General features: G+C 46.4%; 2 protein-coding genes across 3 annotated transcripts; both read right to left on the bottom strand.

Moving 5' to 3' along the window:
- Positions 1-5,014: 5,014 nt before the first annotated feature.
- On the bottom strand, positions 5,015-17,973 carry LOC111074819. Its single transcript, XM_041591936.1, has 7 exons — positions 17,757-17,973; positions 10,056-11,107; positions 8,122-8,750; positions 7,599-8,058; positions 7,126-7,525; positions 6,226-7,058; positions 5,015-6,184 (listed from the first exon to the last, which is right to left on the bottom strand). The coding sequence occupies exons 2-7, from the start codon at positions 10,123-10,125 to the stop codon at positions 5,379-5,381; spliced, it is 3,198 nt and encodes a 1,065-aa protein (XP_041447870.1). The 5' UTR covers positions 10,126-11,107; positions 17,757-17,973; the 3' UTR covers positions 5,015-5,378.
- Positions 17,974-18,668: 695 nt separating this feature from the next.
- On the bottom strand, positions 18,669-21,502 carry LOC111074802 (vacuolar protein sorting-associated protein 4). Of its 2 annotated transcripts, none has more exons than XM_022367752.2 (5): positions 21,334-21,502; positions 20,696-20,835; positions 19,755-20,613; positions 19,444-19,672; positions 18,669-19,382 (listed from the first exon to the last, which is right to left on the bottom strand). In XM_022367752.2, the coding sequence occupies exons 2-5, from the start codon at positions 20,829-20,831 to the stop codon at positions 19,281-19,283; spliced, it is 1,326 nt and encodes a 441-aa protein (XP_022223444.1). In that variant the 5' UTR covers positions 20,832-20,835; positions 21,334-21,502; the 3' UTR covers positions 18,669-19,280. The 2 variants fall into 2 exon arrangements, with proteins under 2 accessions (XP_022223444.1, XP_022223445.1); XM_022367753.2 differs by having other exon boundaries at positions 20,696-20,832.
- Between the last annotated feature and the right edge of the window lie 146 nt (positions 21,503-21,648).

Here is a 21,648-nt window from a genome sequence, read left to right as displayed (position 1 = left end):
CCCCCCAAGGAGAAAACTAAATTTATATCAGACCTTTGGGAAAGCCCTGGCTCAAAAAGCCCATGCTAGCCCTGCTAGCCATGATCTCTCATCGGAGGCCTTCTGCTTTCGTTTAGTTTAGTTTAGTTTTAGTTAGTCTTCCTCCATTACAGCGATGACCAGCACGTGTTAGTGAGAAACGTTAGTACTCGTAGCTGTTACTGTTTATCCAAATCCAAGGGCACACAGACCCTCTAATAGTAACTAATAGTAAGAAACGCTGAAGGCAACGCTGAATGGATATGGTCATCGCTGATCTAATCGTATTACTTATGTATGTATATGTATTTCATTGGGGAACACTCACCTAGCAGTTCCGTCAGAGTTGTCAGCTTGTAGTGCTTAAGTACGTGTCTTTCCTATATCCCTCACACGCACGCACAAGAAACGTAAGCCAACACAAATACAAACACACAAACACTCCACTCACACACACACACTACGCCACCAGAAAAGGAAACACATACAGACATACAGAACAGCAGTGTAGGATCTAATAATGTACACACACACAAACACCACACACACACATTCATACTCGTAGGTGTATCGTATCGAACACTTGATTTTCTGTCTTCCTAATTTTTGTGATTTGATCCAATCAAAATCTTCTCATTTGAAAACGTTCAATCTAGCGACTTCAACTTTTGTCAAGCTTAAAAAAACGAAACCAAACAAAACCAAACCAAAAAAGAAATAAATTTCATGCGCATTCGGTAACTACCAGTAGGTACATATGTATACTCATATGTAGATGAATTTTCGAGTATATCGCACTGCTTCCAATGATAAGGAGAGGAGAGCTTCTGTGCGTGCGGCGGAGTTTCTGCATGCAAATCGATCAATGCCATATCTAAATTTCTCTATACCTAGAATCCTACCTACAAAGCTTTGCTTCTACTGCTCTTGCTAACCGAAACGAAACCAAACCAAACAAAACAAAACTAAACTAAACAAAAAACAAAATATAAGAAAAAGAACAAATAATATATATAAAATTGCACAAGTTCAGGAGCCACAAATGACTTTGGACCACAGAAGAAACATCTCACAAAACCAAAATAAAACAAAAACAAAAATAATAGAATGAGAATGAGAATGAGAAGGAATAAGAAGAAAGGGTTTGAGAATGAGTAGTGGAAAACAGAAGAGCAGAGACAGAAGAGACAGAAGGAATACCAAACAGAGAACTAACCTACAGCATGCATATATACATACATACATATATGATATTTATATATATACAGACATATATATACACATATATATAAATGTGTTTTTGTTAGATATGCGACTGAATAAAAGTTTTTATTGATTTGCTGCTTGTTGTAATTAAGAAGAATTTAAACCGAAACCTAAACCTAAACCTAAATTAAACGATAATATTTATACCAAAGAAAATCTGTAAATATGTAAAAATGTAAAACGCAAAACGGAAAATGGAAACCCCAAAAAACAACAAAAAACTTAAAAAAAAAAGCGGAGAGAAAATATCGTAAAATAGATCGAATCAATTTACAGCTTTGAAAACCGTCCACACGCACACAGCAAACGAAAGCGGAAGTAAAAGAGATAGTGGGGGCATACAAGAAGAGTAAGAGAATGAAAGGAGACAGAAAAGGACAGAGAGGGAAAGGTGAATATAGAATTTCAGAGAAAGGAGAGGAAGGAATAGAATCAACTAGAACCGATTGACATTCGAACGTATACTTGATTTGGCCTCAAGCGCAGTCCAGCACATACCAGCATACTCCCATATACAAGGGTACACAGACATACATACATATGTACATACATATAAGTATAGCACATGTATATGCCGTTTGTAACAAAAGTTGAAGTATTACATCCGAACGTCGCAGTCGCAGCATCACTTTTTATACGTGCCTCATTAGCATTGCCATTGCCATTGCCATTATCATATTCAGAACCAGAGGCAGATGCAGATGCAAATTGAGTTTGGTTTTAGTTTATTCGATTATCGGTTCGGCCAGTCGATAGAGACAACAAATGAGCAATAACAAAGGATAGAACACACATAAATACTCTTAATATTAGCTATAATAACTACACAGTAATCTCTGCATAGAACAACCCAAAGAATAATACTACAAATAAACGTATAAATAATAATAATTAATTCAACAAAATTAAACGTAATTAAACGTAAAAAAAAACATATCGTCTTAAAGTCATGCGAAAGAAAAAAACCAAAAACCAAAAACAAATACAAATAAAATATTTTTTTTTTTATAAGCGTAATTTACAAGCTAATATTAAAAACCAAAAAAAAAAAAAAAAACAAAAAGAAATCGCTGAGGAAATAAAGCTTACTATTAAATCGAATGATGGAGAAAGATAGCCGAAGGGAGGATTTTAGTTCTAGAGCAGATCAGAGCGATGAAAGAGAGAGGAAAGAGAAAGGAAAATGAAAAAGGAGAAAGAGAAAGAGAAAGAGGGAGTCCCAGGCCAGGCTACAACTAAAAGTGATATAAACCAAAAACAAGTCATAAAACCACAAAAAAAAAACGAAACAAACAAAAAATAACTTGCCAAAATAATTAAGTGTACAAGCAGAAGAGAAGATGAAGAGGCACATAGAAGGAAGAACGAGACCGAGAGCGAAAATACGAACAAAGTGGGAGAAAAACTATGCTAATTAGAAACCGAATAAATATCTAAGATCGAGTCGCTCTGCAGGCAGCCAGCAACAGCAAAAGCAAAAGGGATCCAAGCCAGCAATCCAGAATATACAATTTACGATTATGGGAACCTAGCCCGAAACAGAAGCCAACTGCTTTCCAGCCACCTCCAGCTGAGCCCCGTCCGCATTCCCCTTCTTTCATTAGGACATCTAGTAGATTTTCCCTTGACACCGCTAAAGACCCTGTCCCTGCCCACAGATTATTTTGTTGCTCGTTTCAAGACCTACCTACATACATATGTATGTATGAAGAGGAATGAGGAGGAGGAGGAGGAGGAGTAGGAGCAGGCTTGAAAAGTATAATGAACCGTATAATAGTATGAATAAACACAAAGACTGGAATAAAAACAATATGAAAATAATTAAAAGTACATTCACACACACATACATACAAATGCATGGGTAGCACACATACATACACGCGTACATACATGGCATAGATGAGTGTGTGTGCAGGTCCCTAGGCATTACCTTACATCCCATTCCATCCTCATCCTGCTTCGATCGAAGGCCAAGAAGTTCAGTCTCGTCTCGTCCCATTCCCATTGCCATGCGCATTCGCATTCGCACTTGCAGCTTTGATTCCGATTCCGATTCCATTTCGAAACCACATTTAAAAATTCAATAAAGTGCAACTACCACAAACCAGAGAATATTTAGCTCAAGCATGCGAAATACAACAATAAAAGTAAAAATAATAAATATGACTAGAAAATATAATAAATAATTAATAATTATTAATAATAATAATAATAAAAGGCACATTCAGTCAGACACACAGATACAGAGCAAAGTATTAGGCCCAGATCCAGATGAGGTTCAGGAAGAGGCAGGAGAGAAACGGAAAGAAATGCAAATGAAAGGAAAGAAAGAGACAGGATTCAGCAGAGAGAGAGAGAGAGAGATGTGGGGAGGAAGAACGATTAGCAGGAAGCAGAAAGAAAAGAGAGCGGCGCCACTCCATGTAAATTATACGTACAACAATAACGACAACAAAAGATGGGCATATGGAAAAACTACTTATGAATTAATGCTAAACAAATTTACATATTATACATATATGCATATGTGTATATTTACATATATATGTATGTATATACATATATAACTCTTTATATATATATATATATATATAGCTAATACATAAGTAAATGGAATAATAATAACAGACAAGCGGCGTAGCAATTATAAAATATATATGTATATGTATTAAATATATGTATGTATATACATATATATGTTGTTAGGATTCTAAAATGAAGTGTTTTATAAATAGTTAAACCGAAAACAAAACAGAGATGAAACCAAAACAACAACAACAGAAAAAAACCAAATGAATATTATATATTAAATACGGAGAAGGAAATCCAAGAAGCAGAGGTACTAGAAGATGAACACACAGCTAAGAAACAAAACAAAACGAAACGAAAACAGAACACACACACAACACACACACACACACACACACACACACACACACACACACAGCACACACACACAATAAGAAACCTAACTAAAACTACGAGTACTCGTACAATAAGCAACAAACAAAGCGAGCAAGCACAAAATTTACCGCAATGACTTTCGATCAATTTTAGCCAAAAGCAAAGAGCAGAAACCACAAAATAAAAACCAAAGAATCAATTTTTACAATCGTTGTAAATTTAGAACAAACCAAATTGGATTTCGAATCAAAGCAGCTTACAAATGAACAAACTAAAATGAATATTAATATTATGTATGAGAGATACGGCAGCCAGCTACAAAATAAATACAGACACACCACACACACAAACAAACACAAAAACACATACATTGACATTCACACAGACAGAGGCAGACACACGTTACTTTATGAACATAAAACAAATTAAATGGAAAAGTATATAAAAATAAATTATGCTAAATGAAAAATACAAACATCGCAGCATTTGTTTTCTCATTTCAAATGAACAAGCAGTGTAACGGTAAGTGTTAAATGGAAGCAGTTACGTTTAACCGATTTTAAATGATTGCAGTTATGTTAGCAAGCAGTGACTGTTAACCGACTTAGACTGCTTGCAAGCAGTTATGTATGTAGAAGTTGAATAATTCGAAAATTCATTTGCAGAAAGATTTAGGCTTTCCCTACGACCTTTCGTGCTGTGTGTCGAAGCTTCCTTCCTATCGCAATCATAATTTGCGATGCCGCCCCCAGCAGAACTAGTGGTGCCAAATCATTGAATGCCGAATAGTGCCCGCGAAAAAATCCAAACAAGAAGAGACTGCACAAGTGGATGTATCTTAGAGTCGAGACACTCGACTGTAGTGTTAATTCTTATTCGTAAATCTCTCACATTATAAACTTATACACTAAGTCTACCGATTTCATGAATCTGTCGATTCCGGCCACGATGTCGGGGGATATATTTACAGTGCTGAAAGTTTTGGTGCGCCGCCAATCGGCAGGGGGAATGTGGGGCATATAAATGGTGGGATGAGAAGGCGGTTGGGGGGATGCGGATGGGATTGGAGATGGGGATTGGGGATGGGTAGCTTTGCGGGGGATCTGCCCCAGCCACGATCCGGGGTGAATGGCGCTGCCAGATTCTCATATCACAAAGTGTTCTTCCTGGATAGCAGACGCCGGGAGCGCTCAGTGGAGTGCCAATGAGGAGGCTCTGCCTCGACGCCGGGCCCCCCTCTCCCTGGTCTTCGATGCCGATCCAGACACCGAAACTGAGGCTGAGGCTGAAGCTGAGTCTGCACCTCCGGCGGCACCTCCTCCAGCTGCTGCTGCTCCTGATAGAGGTGGTCGATAGGTGGGCAGGTCAACGAACACAGGCCGATACTCGGGCACCTCCGGGCGCATGGACCGCGACTCCGAGTGCAGCACATTGGTGTAGTAGGTGACCTCGTTCTCCTGCACCTTCCGCTGCCGCTGCCGCTCCGCTTGCTCCTGCTCCTGCTCCTGCTGCTCCTCGTCGCGCCTCTGGGCGGAGCGGGCGCGCATCAGCCGAAAGAGATTGCGCTGCTGGACCGCTGAGCGGCGCGCCGCCTTCTGGCCACGTGTCTTGCCATTGCCATTGCCATTGCCATTGCGCGGTGTGGGGATGGAGCTTGTGCTGGTGTTGTTGTTGAGAAAGGCAGACTCCTCGTAGCGGGGAATGTAGCGCGGCTTGCGCTGGTCGCTGGCCGGACGGGCTAGCTCCCGGTCGTGTGGCGTCACATTGAAGCCGAAGAAGCGCGGCGCCTGCACAGAGATCAGGGGCAGGAGCGTCTCGCGGGCATAGCGTTCGGCCCGCTGCAGCAGCTCGCCCAGGCGGAAGGGCAACAGCTGCACCGTCTGCGGCTCATCCTGGCCAGCTGTGGCGCTGTGGCCGGTGCCTAGCTGTGCCATCATTTTGGGTGGAGCCACAGAGGCAGCTGAGGCTGAGACTGAGGCTGAGGGTGTGGATGGCGCTGGCGATGGTGATGGACAGGTGAAGAGGTTGTCTGAGCGCGCATCTCTGTGGGCCCTTCGAGCTGGCGCAGGTCCAACTCCTTGCCCTGCTTGACGCGCGGCGTGGTGGCCTTGAGCACCGGCTCCATGATCTCCTCCGTGGTGGTGCCGTAGTCCTGCAGATTGCGTCCCCGGTTGAAGGCCGCCAGACGCCTGTCCTTGAGCACGGGCTCGAAGATCTCACCCGCTTGGTCCTGGTCCCGGTCCTGGCCACCGGCCCCCAAAACTGCCGCCGCGTCCGATAGACTGCGACTGGACTCGGCCGCCTCGGCTGTCTCGTTGTCCAGCGAGTTGCCCACCAGGATGGGCTGCCAGGGCAGCTCGTCGCCCTGGTCCAGAGGATAGGTCTGGTTCTGGGCCAGCTTGAAGCTGGTGCCGAGATTGAAGATGTCCTTGCGCTGCTTTGCGCTCTCCACGCCGTCGACGGCGGCGGCGCTCAGGCCCGACTCCTGCACACTGGAGTCAGGCACATCCGTAGAGGCGAAACCGGTCGCGGGAGCCAGTGTGGCCTGTGGCCCTGGTGGCTGTGGCGGCGGCTGGGTGGTGTAGGCGCCGTAGTCCTCCTGGTTGTCCAGCTCGCAGTTTCCGGCCTGCAGGCGCATGCGGACGGGGCTGCCGCTGCTGAGCTTGGTGGACGGACGGCACAGGGAGTGGCTGCGGCCGAAGCTGTCGGTGAGCACCACCTTGTCGATGTCCCAGTGGGGCAGGCCCTTGCTCAGCCAGCCGCTGTACGACTTGTAGTGCAGGCTCAGCGTGGTGGGGAAGCCGAGGGCGGGATGGGGCACGATAATCTTGGACACGATGTCACCGGCAAAGAACTCCGCATCGTCCTTTCTGCAGGACAAAAGAGAGAGAGAATGGAAAATGAGATTGCAGAAGGCAGGAAACGGCAGGGACCTACTCGGATATGGCGAAGGTCTCGTTGAGGCCACCATCGCCCTCGAGAATGGCCTCGAGGCGGCCGATGGTGCGCAGGGGCAGGTCGTTGAACGAGTTGAAGATCTGCAGCTGGAACTGGTGGGCGCAGAAGGGCTCCTCCTCGCGGGTGAGCAGGTAGAGCTGGCCTCGGCCCGTCGAGCGGTCCGCGTAGTAGCCCATGTTGCCGCACCGGGGCACGCCCTCGGCGAGATCCTCGTCGTCCTGGGCGCAGGGGAAGCACTTGCCCTTGAGGAAGTCGTCGTAGCTGCCGCAGGGGAAGGCGGGGAACATGCAGCGCGGCGCCACCGAGTCGATGAAGAACTTGTAGGCGCGCCGATGGTTGCATAGCGATCGTCCCTCCTCGTCCTCGGCTGCCTGGGCCGCTGTGGGGGAGAGCATGAGTGGATTGTAGTGGATGATCAGTGGATAAGGAGTGAGAGGGAGCCTCAAGCTTACACCAAATGAAGTCAGTGACAGCGCCGACAAAGAGATTGGAGCAGCCCGTCTGCACACGTCCGCCGTTGGGGTAATAGTCGACGTGGCCCATGGGCTGCCACGAGCCGAGTCCACCGAGTATGAGGTTCTCGCCATTCGAGTGGATCACATCGACAAACTCCGCATCGTTGCTGTCCAGCCGCACCTTCGGGTGCTGGGCCTCGAACAGCGGACCCGCCGGATCCAGGCCCGTGATGCGCGAGAGACCCGGCAGCTCGGCGCCGGCGAAACCGGACACGTGGGCGCCCAGACTGAAGCCGATGAGGTGGGTGCGCATCAGATTGAGGCCCTTGTGCCGCTGCAGATTCTGGAGCAGCATGGCCAGCTGCTTGCCGACGAGGCGCGTGTTGGCCGCCGCCCGCACGTAGTTCGGGAAGGTGGCCCCGTTCTCCCAGTCCACGCAGATCACGATGCAGTCCTCCTGCATGTAAATGTGCGATTAGCAAATGGAAGGCGGCGCTGGGAGAGGCGTCTGACCACTTACCACTGCCATGAGAGCCGTCTTCATCTCGTAGATCCAAACGTGGGGACAGGCCGAGCCGAAGCCGTGAACGATGACGCGAACGGATAGCTCGTCGAAGCCTTCCAGATCATCGATCGAGGGGGCTGGCTTCTTCTGCCCGCCACCGCCACTGAGCTTCTCTGTGCCTAAGGTTGCATTTGTACTCGAACTGGAGGTGGAACTAGCACTGGAACTGGAGGATCTGCCGCTCTCGGGAGCAGCTGGAGGGAGCGTGCTGGAGTGGTCGTTCTGGTCGCTCTGCGTTTCCGACTCGCGCTTGGCCTTGCCGCGGAAGGCGGTGGTCATGTTGAGGAAGGACAGCTCCATCAGCGGCCGATCCGAGCGCTGGCGCGTCGAGTAGAAGTAGAACTTGGTGTTGATCTCCTCCGGCGGCGAGGGCAGCATCTCCAGGTAGGCGAACGGGCCGGAGTCCTCGAAGCATCCGAGCTCCCCGTAGCACACTCGCTTAACCGCCCGTTTCGAGCGGTGTCCATATCGCTGGCGCTCCTCGTGCTCCAACAGCGAGTCCCGCACGGCTCGCGATAGCTCCGTAAAGTTGCCATACGCTGCACGTGTGGGCGTGGCCACATCACTCACTTCCTGGGCGATCGCTGCAAGTGGAGGAGAGATTGAGTGGGTGAGTCAGTGGCCGGACAGAAATGGCACCGTGGGGCGTGCCAACATATCAAAGGGGTTCTATGCATGGCAGTCACGTACAGCCCGCGACTCTAGCCAAAAACACATTTGATTTAATTCGATTTCGTTTGTCCAATTTGGAGAATCCATCAACGCATTTTAGGAATTTTAAAATTTTAAAATTTCAAAACTTTATCAACTGCTTGGCTTTCCGTGCTGTCTGCACTGCTTCGACGAACCGCTTGCCTCTTATGTTAACATTCTTGCATGAGCGTGCATCACACTGCTTGTAAGCAGTGGAACCAGTGACAAATCAAAAAAAGGTAGCTACGAATGTCGTATACATTTCTTTAATGACTACGCGTAAATTATTTTAATTTTCCGCTTAACGCTTTTCTTGTGCACTTCACCATAATTTGAAACGCACGCCATTCGCATGACATAACACCGCCATGGAACGTGTCCATGTGTGTGTTGTGTGTGTGCTCTGTCTCTATTGTACTATGTATGATAAATCGACGAAGCGTGATTGCTCATCGCACTATAGGCAAGTAATAACCAACCAATAACCAAGCCCAAAACAGCAACCCAAAATTGAGTGTCGGCAGCTCAGCTCGCCACACACGTTGTCTGCTTAATTATCCTCTGGCTGTGGCTGTGTATCGCATCCAAAAAAAGAATAGGGAAATCATAAAGAACACATGGATTGCGATAAGATCACGCAATATCCCGAAATGGGGTTGCGGCAGGCGGTATTTATATTCCTATTCATATTCATATTCATAAATTCTATTCTCTGGCGGGTGCAACTGTCCTTGAGTCTAAGGAAGACCATTGCGTGGGATCACATGCCATTCCAACTCGCACTGTGGAGGATAGGCAGGTGTGCTCGCTCCAATAATCCATACTCTTCAATCCATGGCTGAGTCCAAGGGTAAACGTAAACTCTGCTTAAATTGAGACTTTTATTGGTTTTACCTTCACGACACACAGTCAAGCACGCCGCTCTCACACGAGCGAGTATCTGAGAGCATTATGCAATCAATCCCTGAACTGAAGTTACTGGCTGGCTGGCTGGCTGCCTGTCTGTCATCCATTACTCACGAAGCTCATCCACCGCCCTCCGCCCACCCACACAATGTAACTGACAGACAGTTAGACAATCAGTGACAAACCTATTCCAGTTGAAAGCGTATTCGCACCGAGCGCTAAGTAAATTAGTTAATGTGTTTGTCTGTCGCTGGCAATTAGTTAATGGAGCCCACGGGGCGTATACTCACCATTTCCCGTGTGGCACAGGCACAGGCACAGCGATGCCGCTAGCAGCAGCAGCAGCAGCTGATAGCACATTCCTCCGCTGATTGTCGCGATTGTTTCCCGTTGCTGCTGTTGTATTAGTTAGTTGCTGTTCTACAACGCTCTCATTGATCGAATTTCCAAGTCGACACGTACACGGTGACACGATCTTGATCTTGATCTTGTCTCTCAATGGAATTGCTCTGATCTAGTGAGCATTGCTCCGCTTTCTGGATGATGCTGCTGTTGATGTTGATGATGATGTTGTTGTAGTTGCAGTTAACATTCGCTCGCACAGGTTTCTGTTGTGTTGTGTTGTCTCAATGGTGTTATGCGTCTCGTCTCTTTCGCTTTAGTAATAGCGAAATATACAATAAACAAATTCACTTTCACTTATTTGTGAACCTGCCGGACAGCAGCAGCAGCAGCAACAGCAACCACCACACGAAGACACTGAAGACTGAGACTTCAGCTGACGCTGACTACAGTCGATGTCGATGTCTATGGCAATGGTGATGGTCTGCATGTAGTGTTGTTGGTTGGTTGTTGGTTGTTGGTCCAGTCGTGACTATAACTATGACTATGACTATAGGTTCAAGTGTCTGACTCACTGACTGACTAAACCAATGCAGACAGTGTCGCCTCGATAAGCTTCCACTCCTCCAGCTCCAGCTCCCACTTCCAGCTTTCAGCTTCCAGTTCCCAGCTCTCGGCTTCAGTTGGAGTTTCAATTTCGGTTCGAGTCACCTCTGATCGGTGCTGTTTGTTTCGCTGGCTCTCCAGGCGTCGGTGGCTGGTCCGTAATGGTTATTAGTTATTGGTTATTGGTTATTGCTGCTTGTCTGCTTGTCTGCTGTTCGCGTTGCGCTTGATTGAATTATGTGGCAGACGCAGCGACGGCGCTGGCTTTCTCCCGCAGATGACGCCAATGGCAGGGAGAGCAGCTCCCACTCCAATTCCAGCTCCAGCCCCAGTTAGCGACAAGCCCCACGAACTGATTGATGGCCTGATTGATTGCTTCGTGTATTGGATCCGTCTGCAATCAGAAGAAGTAGAAGAATCGGTGTCATATCTCTCTTTCAATTGTCTGTGGCCGCTGGTCGGAGATCTGCCAAATGGCAAATTATATAATAGGCTGCCGGCTCCACCGGCTCTAAACAGGATATTGCGTTTGCATTTCTCTGTGTGTGTTGTGTGTGTGTGTGGACCGTGCCATTGACCTTACACTTGACTGCAAAACATTCTCGAAGAGCGAATCCCACCTAACCACTTTTGCGGTTGCCTTGCCTCACATTTGGGTCAAGCAGTCAAAGCCGTCTGTTGACTTTTGACTAATTCACCCAGCCCCCCTCCACCACCTTCTGTCTTCAAATTGCAGGCCTCAATTGGTGGGGCCCAAGCCCGGGGGGGGAGGTCGGGCTGCCAGATGGCACAAAGGAAAGTGAAAACCTCCCCAAACCACAAGCAAATGAAACCGAAACCGAAGCCAAAACCAAAACCAAAACCAAACCCAAAGCCGTGACTGTAAAGTAAACGCACCAAAACTGTGCTCCCGCCCCATCGATTAACAAATTTGATTTTCAATCGTCTTCATTTCGCTTTCGTTAGGTGCGCCGTGAGCCAACAATTAGCACTTGGCCAAAGCCTCGTCAAGAAATAGTATTAGGCAAGAGCTTCGTTTGGGTTGTAAATTTGCAGCTGGGAATTGGAGGCCCACGACAGATGCGGTCATCGTTGGTCATCGTTGTGTGGTCAGTGGAAATGCACCCAAGAATTGTTGGGTTGGGCAACTCGCAACAAAGTCAAATGCCAAGACAAAAATGTAAACTGAAATTCAAGCCTCCCCTTGACTACCTACAAGGGCAAACATCTTCCATTTCGCTGCTGTCGGAATGTGCATACGAGTATGTATCGAAAGAAGATTCACTGCTGGCAATGGTTACTTATATCATTCCAGTCCAGTCCAATCCACAACCAAAACTACCCATAGCCAAGGGATAGCAGCCACATTGGCATCTGCGTTAATATTTTTTCTGTTCCATGGGAATCTTCAATGCTAATGATGAGCGCTGATGAAAAGCTAAATTAAAGTGCCGTTAAAGAAGGAATCGGCCTTTTGTCTGCCCTACACTTGAGAGCGTCACAGAGTTGACAGCTGACGGACGGTGATGAGAAAGCAGCGGAGACAAATGTCAACCTCAACGTCCACAGCGTCAAAATGGAAAGTAACGCACCAAGTAATGCTTCTATGACGACTTTCGCATGGGCTACTCCGACTCCGACTCCGACTCAGACTCAGACTCGATCTGAGTGGTGCTCTCTCGTGCTGGTGGTTGGTGGTGTCGGCTACTTCTACTTTCAAATAGATTAACCTAATTTGATGGCTCTGGGGGCCGCTTTCAGTTTGCTCATTTTCGCATTTGGCGGCTCATTTTGCTCATTAAAATCAAGCGAAGAACGCGACTGGAGTGGGCAACTACTCGTCTGTATGTATGTATGTATGTATGTATGTATGTATGTATGTATGTATGAATGTGTATCTCTGAGATACACTGAGTTGAAGATGGAGATGAAGATTGAGATATGCAAGTCCCATTTGAATGGCGGTGCTGGTGATGAAAAGTGAGACGTGCCGAGAACTGGCTGGGAAAGTGGCTCTGCAAATCGAATGGGAAAACCGAACCAAGCCAAAGAAAAGTGCAGCGTACACGTACAGAGCGCAGTTTTCTGTCTATCCTATCCCTCTGTCTATTAGACTGTCTGTCAAACTAGCCGTCTCTATGTCGGTCGCTCTGTCTGTCTGTCTGTCTGTCTCTCTGTCTGTCTGTCTCACTGTTGGACCTCCTCCAGCCAATACGAGCTGGGACGTGAGCCAAACGAATGGACAATGGTCACTTAACATTGCCAAATACCATCCACAATGGCTCTGCATTGTCTTCTCCTTCGTCGCTGGGTTTTTTTTTTCATCCTTGTGCAATCGAAGTTCGCGTAAAGCGATTTGATTGATTTGTCAGGCTAAATTTATGTACAAACATTTCTACACAAAACGAAATATACCCGCAAGAGCATACCTATGCACGGGTATAAGTAAAAACAATTGTAAAACTTTACTACATATTATTACGCTATGCTCTCGAAACCATATAGAGAACCCATCGGGAATTGAGCAATTTCTTGTTGAAATTGTCTGAATTGGCACGATTGGCACATCGAGCATTTCTGCTCGAATTTCGCAAGGGAAAACTCTAAGCAGGATTACGAAGCGGTGGATATATCTGGCCATGGAGCTAAAAGTGCCACGAAAGTGATTTAGTGATGGCATTTTATGTATTTAAAGAGCATAGTCTTTTAAGGCGAATAAAATAAAATAATTTAAAAAACAAAGTCTTATATAAAACACTTTTAAATAAATACGTATACTCAATTTGTCAAAATATACTTGTTGTTGTTGGTGGACTTGGTTCCCATATTAAGGCAAAATGCCACCTGCCATTCAAAAGACTTAGGCAACGAACTTGCGAAACTCCCTGGCTCATGTCCATATCCCTGCCCCAGCGCCAAGTGATGGCTGATCGGTGGCTGCTGATTGCTGACTCTTGCTGAATGAATGCTGATTGCTGATTGCTGTGTTGGCCAGCAGTTGGCCAGCAGTTAGGCCAGCATAAAAAACTCCCAAAAACCAAAAGGAAAACCCCAATAAACGAAAATATAAATTTCCTTAGCCAATTTTTGTATGAAGCGCAGCAGCAGCATGGAAAACAGTTGTTTCCTGTTTGTTACGACGCGGACATGGGCCCAATAGCAGCGAAAATAAAAGCTAACAAAAAGGGAGGAAGCCGACAACAAAAAACCGACCAAAACCAACCAATTTTAGCTCAAAGAAATATCAAATGAGAAAAGAAACAAAAACAGAAACTGAAAAGGCAAAGGCAAAAAAAAAGCAAAATAAATGCATAAAAAACCAACGGCGCATAAAATTTCCGCTCTGGTCTTTGAGGGAGGGGTAGGGGGGACTTGTTCGTGCCCGTGCGGCCGATGGCTGGTGGCCGGTGGCTCGGTGGCTCGGTGGTTCGCTTTGGTGCTTGCCATAGCAGTTGGTATACCCGTACTCAAAAAAGAGTTAAGGGGTATTATTTGAAAAGATGTGTGTAACGCAGGAAGGAAAATTTCCCCAATAAAGTAATATATTTTATAGCATCAATAGCCAGCCAATATAGCTTTGTCTGTTGCGCTGTCTGTCTGCTGTCTGTGTCTGTCTGTCTCCTGTCTGTTACGACGCGGACATGGGCCCAATAGGCAACCAAATTTGGTTTAGCTCACTGATATCCACTGCTAGGTGTATCCAAAATTTCACCCCCGCCCCCACAAAGAACGAAATCTGTGGCAGGCACTTTTAAAGATACGATAACTAAAATGCAGAAAGAAAGCCCATATTACCAGAAGCGAACTGAATCAGATCGGATCATAATTATAGCCAGAATGAAGAAATGAATTTCTGTTGGTTCCCTCTCCCAGCGCTGCTGACGCTAAATTCTCGCTCACACTCTGCCGCGTTCAGTGCGTGAGCAACCCTAGGGGGAGTGTTAAATGGTACATGTACAATCTACATGTTAGATGTGGAATTACATTGTAGATGTAGGTGGATACAGATGTAGCAAAATGTAAATTTTTTATACTTAGCTCAAAATGTATATCAGCTGGTCGGGTATCCCAGAAGCGACTTACACGTTCCTTCTCGTTTTTTTGGTTTTTTTTTTGTATGCATGCTCGAGTATTCGATTCCCCAAGAACTTCCCCAATCCCCAATTGCCGATGCATGGCACGAAAGGAGAACAACGAAATGAGCAATATGCCATAAATCAAATTCGTTGTGAAAATCGTTGCTTGGTGAAGCCAACCAACGTTGGCTGCAGTGCAGCAATGGCCAACAGCCAGCAGAAAACAGCAAACAGCCGCAACATAGCCACAATTACATGTACAAATACATATACATACAGACAGACATGGGTACATGCAATGGGCCAAGTACCACAAGTGGCCAAGTGTGTGACACAGTTTTCGGGAATAACATTTCCCAGAGACAGCATCAAGTTACCAGTTATGGTTCACGGCTCATAGAAAGAGCGGGAGCGAAGCCACAGCCACAGCCAGAGCCGAACCGAACCGAACAGAGAGCTGACCTAATCAGGCACTACCCTACACTATATCATTTGCCGTCTTACGAAACCTTCTGGCCCACTTACCCAATGACAATGCGACGCTGATTAAATAAACCAGAAGCAGAAGCCAAAGCCAAAGCCAAAGAAGAATAGATATATGAGATGGATGATAGTGTAGCGGAATATAATATAAAAGCAGTCGAACTGAACAACTAACTGAAGTATGTGTAGGGCATTGTTTACAGGAGCTGTGACGAGCTCTTTGACGATCTGGCATATGTCAGCATCCCACGATCACTGAATATGCTGATGCTTGCATGTTCTCTGAATAAAATCCATCTTTGGATACTCCGCCGCTTGCTCAAGTCCCAGCCTTAGTAGAAAAAATATCTCGACTATGGAGAGAGATTCTAAGCGCTGGATTATAGAGTACTCAAGGTACAGAATCAGAACAAAGATAATTTCTCGTTTTAATTGCAGACACCGTCTCGCTTTGCTGGCCTTTCGCCGTGCCAGAGAGAATGTCAAGAGCAAAAGAAATTTAATTTGTTTGAACTCATTTTATGGCTGCCTTTCTTTGCAGAGGGGGAGAGAGAGAGAGGATCTTGTTCAACTTTAACTAGTAATTAAGTCAAAGCATCAAATGTTGTTCAAATAAACGTCATCGTTATGTTGGCCAGTGACACAAACTTAAATGGTAGCGCACATTGAACTGTGTGTGTTTGAATATGTACATTAAGTATATAATTTAAGGAAATTTTCCAGCATTTAGCAGACATAATGGCCATTTACATTTGTATTTGCATTTGCATTTGATAATGCGAGTGATATAAACGGTATAAACGACCTTGTTCCGCAGGCCAAATCGATTCGGTGGCCATAATCCACAATCAACAATACACAGGCTGCAATCAACAATCAACAATCAAAAGTCAACAATCAACAGAAGCAGTCAACAATCAGCCGCTGACAGGCAGTCATTGTTCGCTATGGTTTTATTATGTTTGTTCAGCATCAAATGCAATTCAAAATGGAAATGAAAACGAAAATGAATAAAATTGACAATTTGCCGCTGGGCAAAATAAACTTTAAGCTTGAATTAAAATATATATTTTATGGTCGTTGGTGTCGTCGTGGCATCGCGTCGTGTCGCCTGGCATTGATGGAATTTGTGTATGCACTTTAATTGTAAGCGCCAACACAACTCACACAACTCAGTCAGAGTCAGAAAATTGTTTTGTACGTTTGGTAGTTTCGTGCCTGCTGTTTGTTGGACCTAAACTTTAAACTATGTTTATGTATGTATGTGATGATGGTATTGTTGTTGTGGCTGTTTTCTGTGCGCCGCTGCTGTAGCTGGCGACGACAATTCGTGTCAATGTCAGCGTGATTTTAGTTTTTCTGATCATTTTGTTGTTGGTTTTTTGGCTGCAGCAGGGTGCAGGGGCTGTGGGCAGTTGGCATTCCCACAGGTAGGCGGGCCAAACAGGTGTTGATCTCGTCTGCAAACGAGTTTAATCTCATAATGCATAACATATGCCGTCGCGCCGCGTCGCGCACTAACAACAGCAAGCAGTCAAAGTGCAAGCTGTGCAAGCAGTGCAACGATAGAACACCTGAATATGGAGACATAAAAGAAACCTTGAGCTGGCTTTTACTCAAATGGGATGTGCTCAACCTTCAAATCTGCAAAAAGATATTGAGACTATGCTGCCACATATATGTATGTATGACCAGGGAGATTGGTAGTTCTCGGGGATCAAGAGGCGCAAGTGGTGGCATTGGCTACCCATGATTTCATATACACATCTTTGTAGGAGCCTCCAGTATCTCCATGAATAGACTGAACAGAAGCATGCCTCCATTCAAAACTCGAATACCCGCTGCAAGGGTACATACATATGAAATGCCTGCAAGTAGCAGCCACAGTAAATAATTCACTCGGACAGGCACTCGCTTGTTTGAAACGTTTCCAAAACGGACTCTGATTGAAATATGCATTTTTGAAATAGTTTTGCAAAACGACGGACGAGTGACACAGAAACAGAGAGAGAGAAAGAGAAACAAAAAAAAAACTGAATGAGTGAGACAAGAGACTAAGCCAAAAAAAATTAAACAATGCGAATGTGAGGGAAATGGAGAAAATACAAAATAGCAACAAAATAACAGCTGCTTCTTCTTTATCCACACCCCTTGATCCGCCTCTCTTGGCTTCTTCCACCTCTTGTTCAATTTTTCAGTTTTTTGCTTATTTCGGACCCGGCTCACGGTTTCACTGGAAGCGCGTGAAAGTTGCGCTCCGAAACGACAAATGAGCAACATGGAAAAAAATGCAAACAAAAAGCACACCGAAGAGAAGCCATCAGAAGGTGGCCCAAAAGGCCAAGCCCATGGCCCACAGCCCAGGCACACAAAAACAAACCCACAAATTAACCAAATAACAACAATAACAAAAAAATATGCACACAAAATAATATCAAACAAAAAAAAAAACCAAATCCACAAAAAAGCACATCGTATACGCACTTTTTTTTGTGAGTATTTCTTATTTCACGCCTGCCACAAAAATGTTGCGCAAAGCACAAACCGAGAGATCTTGTTGCCGTATTTATGACTTTTTCCTCTCTTTTTTATTTATTTTTTTTTTTGGCAGCACTGCAGGCAAATTTGGTGCATTCACGTAACGGGACTTTAAATGCGGCGCCAGAGAAAACGAAAAGCGCGAACCGAACTTTATGGCATCGCAGCTGAAGATTGACTGAAAGCGCCCCAGCAACATACAAGACGCGGTTGAATCGAAGCAAGCCAAAGCTTCGGCGAAGCGAACCGAGCCGAAGCCTACGAAACCGAACGCCTGAAAACGATCGCACGGAGAGAGAGAGTGAGAGCTACCTACCCAGGCCAGTTCGGGGCTCTGAGCATAGTTTACAAGGTGAGGCTATCCTGGAGCGCGGCCTCTCATCATCTTGCTCTCTGTGGCTCTCTAAGATGTTAGTGTTTTTCCCGGATCTGCACACTTCCCATCCGTAGGTCTCACTTCCGAACAGAGGCCGCTACATGGATGGCTTTTACCTTTGATTTAATATACCTTCACCTTGGAACCAAGGTGTGCGCTCCCCATTCAATAATGTATCACAGGGTACAGGCAGATCTTATCGCATTTAGGTCACGAGCGAGCACAAGCTAAAAGCTTATAGAATAGCAGAATATCAGCTAACAGCTGACAGCAGGGGTACTCCACACACTGTTTATGCTTTGCTTTGAGTACGCAAATCAAAACGATTTTACGATTTGGAGTCAAACGGAGAATACTGGAATTCCCAGGCTTATTTTTGGTATGCGCATTTCCTTTGTGCTCCTTTAATGAAGGTTCTAGTTTAACAGCAGAAATACAATCTTGTTCTGTGCCATTGGTACAGCAGCATACAGCATACAGCATACAGTATATACTTTTCGTTTATTTTTCATAAGTTACATTTGAATTAGGTTTGCTTGGTTGCTTGAATTGGTTGGCTTCGCTCACTACTTATCGTTCTTCATCTGCTGATCACTTCTGCAGCTGTCCTACTAGCATATACTACATATACGGGCATCATTGCGCTAGAACACACACTGTCTGGTGGCTCCGACACACGTATCGTCCGTCGTGTACATGGGGTATGGTATTACGGGTATTACGGGTTGGATCTCTTCTATTGCTTAACATTACGAGTACAAAAATACATTGACTTTGTGATTACAACAACATCAGGCTGCTTCTGGTGATAGCCATCTCTCTGCTCCTTGCTCCTTTCTCCTTGCTCTTACTCTTTTACTTTCTTTTCTTCCTTCTCTTGCAATCGTATTGAAATTTGAATTAAACATTTAACCGTACATATATCGTTCGCGTATGTTATTTATCGTATATATATATGTATGTAAAAAAAAAAAGAAAATAGGTAATGGAGAGCCCGAATAAAACGTGTTTGAATTTATGCAATAGGCAACAATTAGAATTAGCTGGTGGTGCTGGAGTGCTGGCGGGGAATGGGCTGGGGGAGAGCCCTAGCCCTAGCCCTCCTGGCCAAAGTCCTCTGTGAATTTGCGCAGCTTCTTCAGGTCATCTTCGTTGACTGTGGGTTTCGTGCGCGACAGCGATTTTAGCATGTCGCGCTGCAAGCAGAGTTGTGAGATGTGAGAGATTGTGGGGGAAGGATTTTTGATTGATGCCTACCATGGTCACGGCCGGTTCGAAGAGCTTGTCGCTAGGCACATCCATCCAGTTCATCTCGACGGCGCCCGCATCACCTGGAGAGCATGGGATAAGCAGGTCATCGACAGTCTCGTCCTTATTCGAGGGACTGGGTCCCGTCACCTTCTTGAAGTGCGTGGCCGTTTGGACCTTTCGCACGGGCTCCATCAGTGCATCGCGCACCACAATCGATATATCCGCACCAGAGTATCTGAAATATAATGGAAAATACACAGCGTCCGGTTAGATTCTAGGTTCTAGGAGTGTTCCAGCAGGTATCCCTGTGCACCCACCCCTCGGTTTTGCCAGCCATCTCCTTGAGATCCTGTTCGGTGAGGACGTGTGTGGTGTTGCCCAAGTGTATCTTGAACATGACAAGGCGGGCATGCGCCTCCGGCAGCGGAATGTAGATGCGCTTCTCGAAGCGTCGCCGGATGGCAGAGTCGAGGACCCAGGGTATATTGGTGGCGCCCAGGACCAGGATGCCGTCCGTGTCGTTGCCCACGCCCTGCATCTGCACCAGGAACTCGGTCTTGATGCGACGCACACTGTCGTTCTCGTTGTCGGAACGGGCCGAGCACATGGAATCGATCTCGTCGATGAATATGATCGATGGCTTGTGCTGGCGGGCCAGCTCAAAGAGATTCTTGACCAGCTTCTCGGACTCGCCCAGCCATTTGGACATCAGATCGGAGCTGGACACGGAGAAGAATGTGGACCGGTTGGCTTCGGTGGCGACTGCCTTGGCCAGGTAGGACTTGCCCGTACCGGGTGGGCCGAACAGCAGGATGCCCTTCCAGGGTATGCGCTTGCCGGTGAACAGCTGTGGGAACTTGATGGGCAAGATGACGGCCTCTTTGAGGGCCTCCTTGGCGGCGTCCAGACCGGCCACATCGGACCACTGCACCTGCGGCTTCTCGATGACAATCGCCCCCTCCAGCTTGGCCTGCAGCTTCTTCTTCTCCGGGTCGTCGTCCTCGTCATCGCTGTCGCTCTTCTTGTCCTTGTCGTCCTTGGAATTGGACTCGTCGCCCTCCTTTATCGGTTTCTTCTTGCCCTTCTTCAGGTACTCCTTGAGCTTCTCGGCCCGATCCAAATACTGCAAGCACTTGGCTCTGATCGAGTCCTTGGCCTTCTCGCCCTGCGCCTCGTCTGGAAGGGTGGGAAGGGTAAGAACGTGCCGAAGCTAGATCGATTCATTCCGAATCTCGATCCCGAATCGCGGACTACTCACATTTAATCGTATGCAGAAAGTACTCCACTCCGTGCTCATAGAGGCGCAGTGCCTCGGCATAGTTCTTGTTGCGATCCTCCTCGGTGGCCTTGGTCACCAGGTCGATGGCCTTCTGTAGTGTGGTGCCGGATGCCATGCTGCTGCAATAGTTAACACAATCAATTGGTTTATAGTCTACTCTGCCAGCAGTGACGTCATAGGGGCTGTGTTTATTAAAAAAGGGGGCGGGAGCTGCTCGTCTTATTGATTTTGCTGAAGAAAACTCAAAAGGAGGCGTCCACACAGCTATTCTCTCTGTCTTTTATTTTTCATCTTGTTTTTCTGCTGCCGCTGCCTGTGTCTGTGCCACCATCTCTGTCTGCGGTCTGCGGATGATGGCTTGGCCGAGATTTTTTTCACCCATTTAATTCGCTAGGCTAGCGATGCTCAGGCCGAGTACCCAGTCAGAGTACGAGGATGACACAGTGTCAAGGGGTGCTCCTGCTGCGGCGCTTCCCCGAACAAAATCGACCTTCTGTGCATGACTAATGCAGCGCTTTGGACAAAAACAAATTGCATGACGAAGACAGGCAGGCAGGCGCCCAGAGCGGCAGCGGGGGGAGATATTTGAGTTGTTTCGTTGGTTGCGCATTACTCACATTTACGCTGTCTGGCTCCAAATCCCAAAAACTAAACTCTTGCCGCGCACAGGATGCAGTGGGTCGTACGCTTGGGGGCTGTTGGATGCGGCTGGGAGTGGAACAGAAATAGAAACTGCGAATGACGACGTCTCCGTCTTGTTTTGTTGTTTTTTTTATTTTTTTATTTGGGCGCTGCCAGATCAACAGAAAAGAACATTAGCCCATTGTCGGCCAGAAGGTGCGGATCAACTATCGGCCAACTATCGTTCCAACTATCGATATTTTGATCTTTCAGCGCAAAAAAAATCCTTGAAAGCTCTGGATTTTGTAACG

The sequence above is a fragment of the Drosophila obscura genome, unplaced genomic scaffold, assembly GCF_018151105.1.
Source record: "Drosophila obscura isolate BZ-5 IFL unplaced genomic scaffold, ASM1815110v1 contig_165, whole genome shotgun sequence".
NCBI classification, from domain to species: Eukaryota; Metazoa; Arthropoda; class Insecta; order Diptera; family Drosophilidae; genus Drosophila; species Drosophila obscura.
This window is presented reverse-complemented; position numbering and strand designations above follow the sequence as displayed.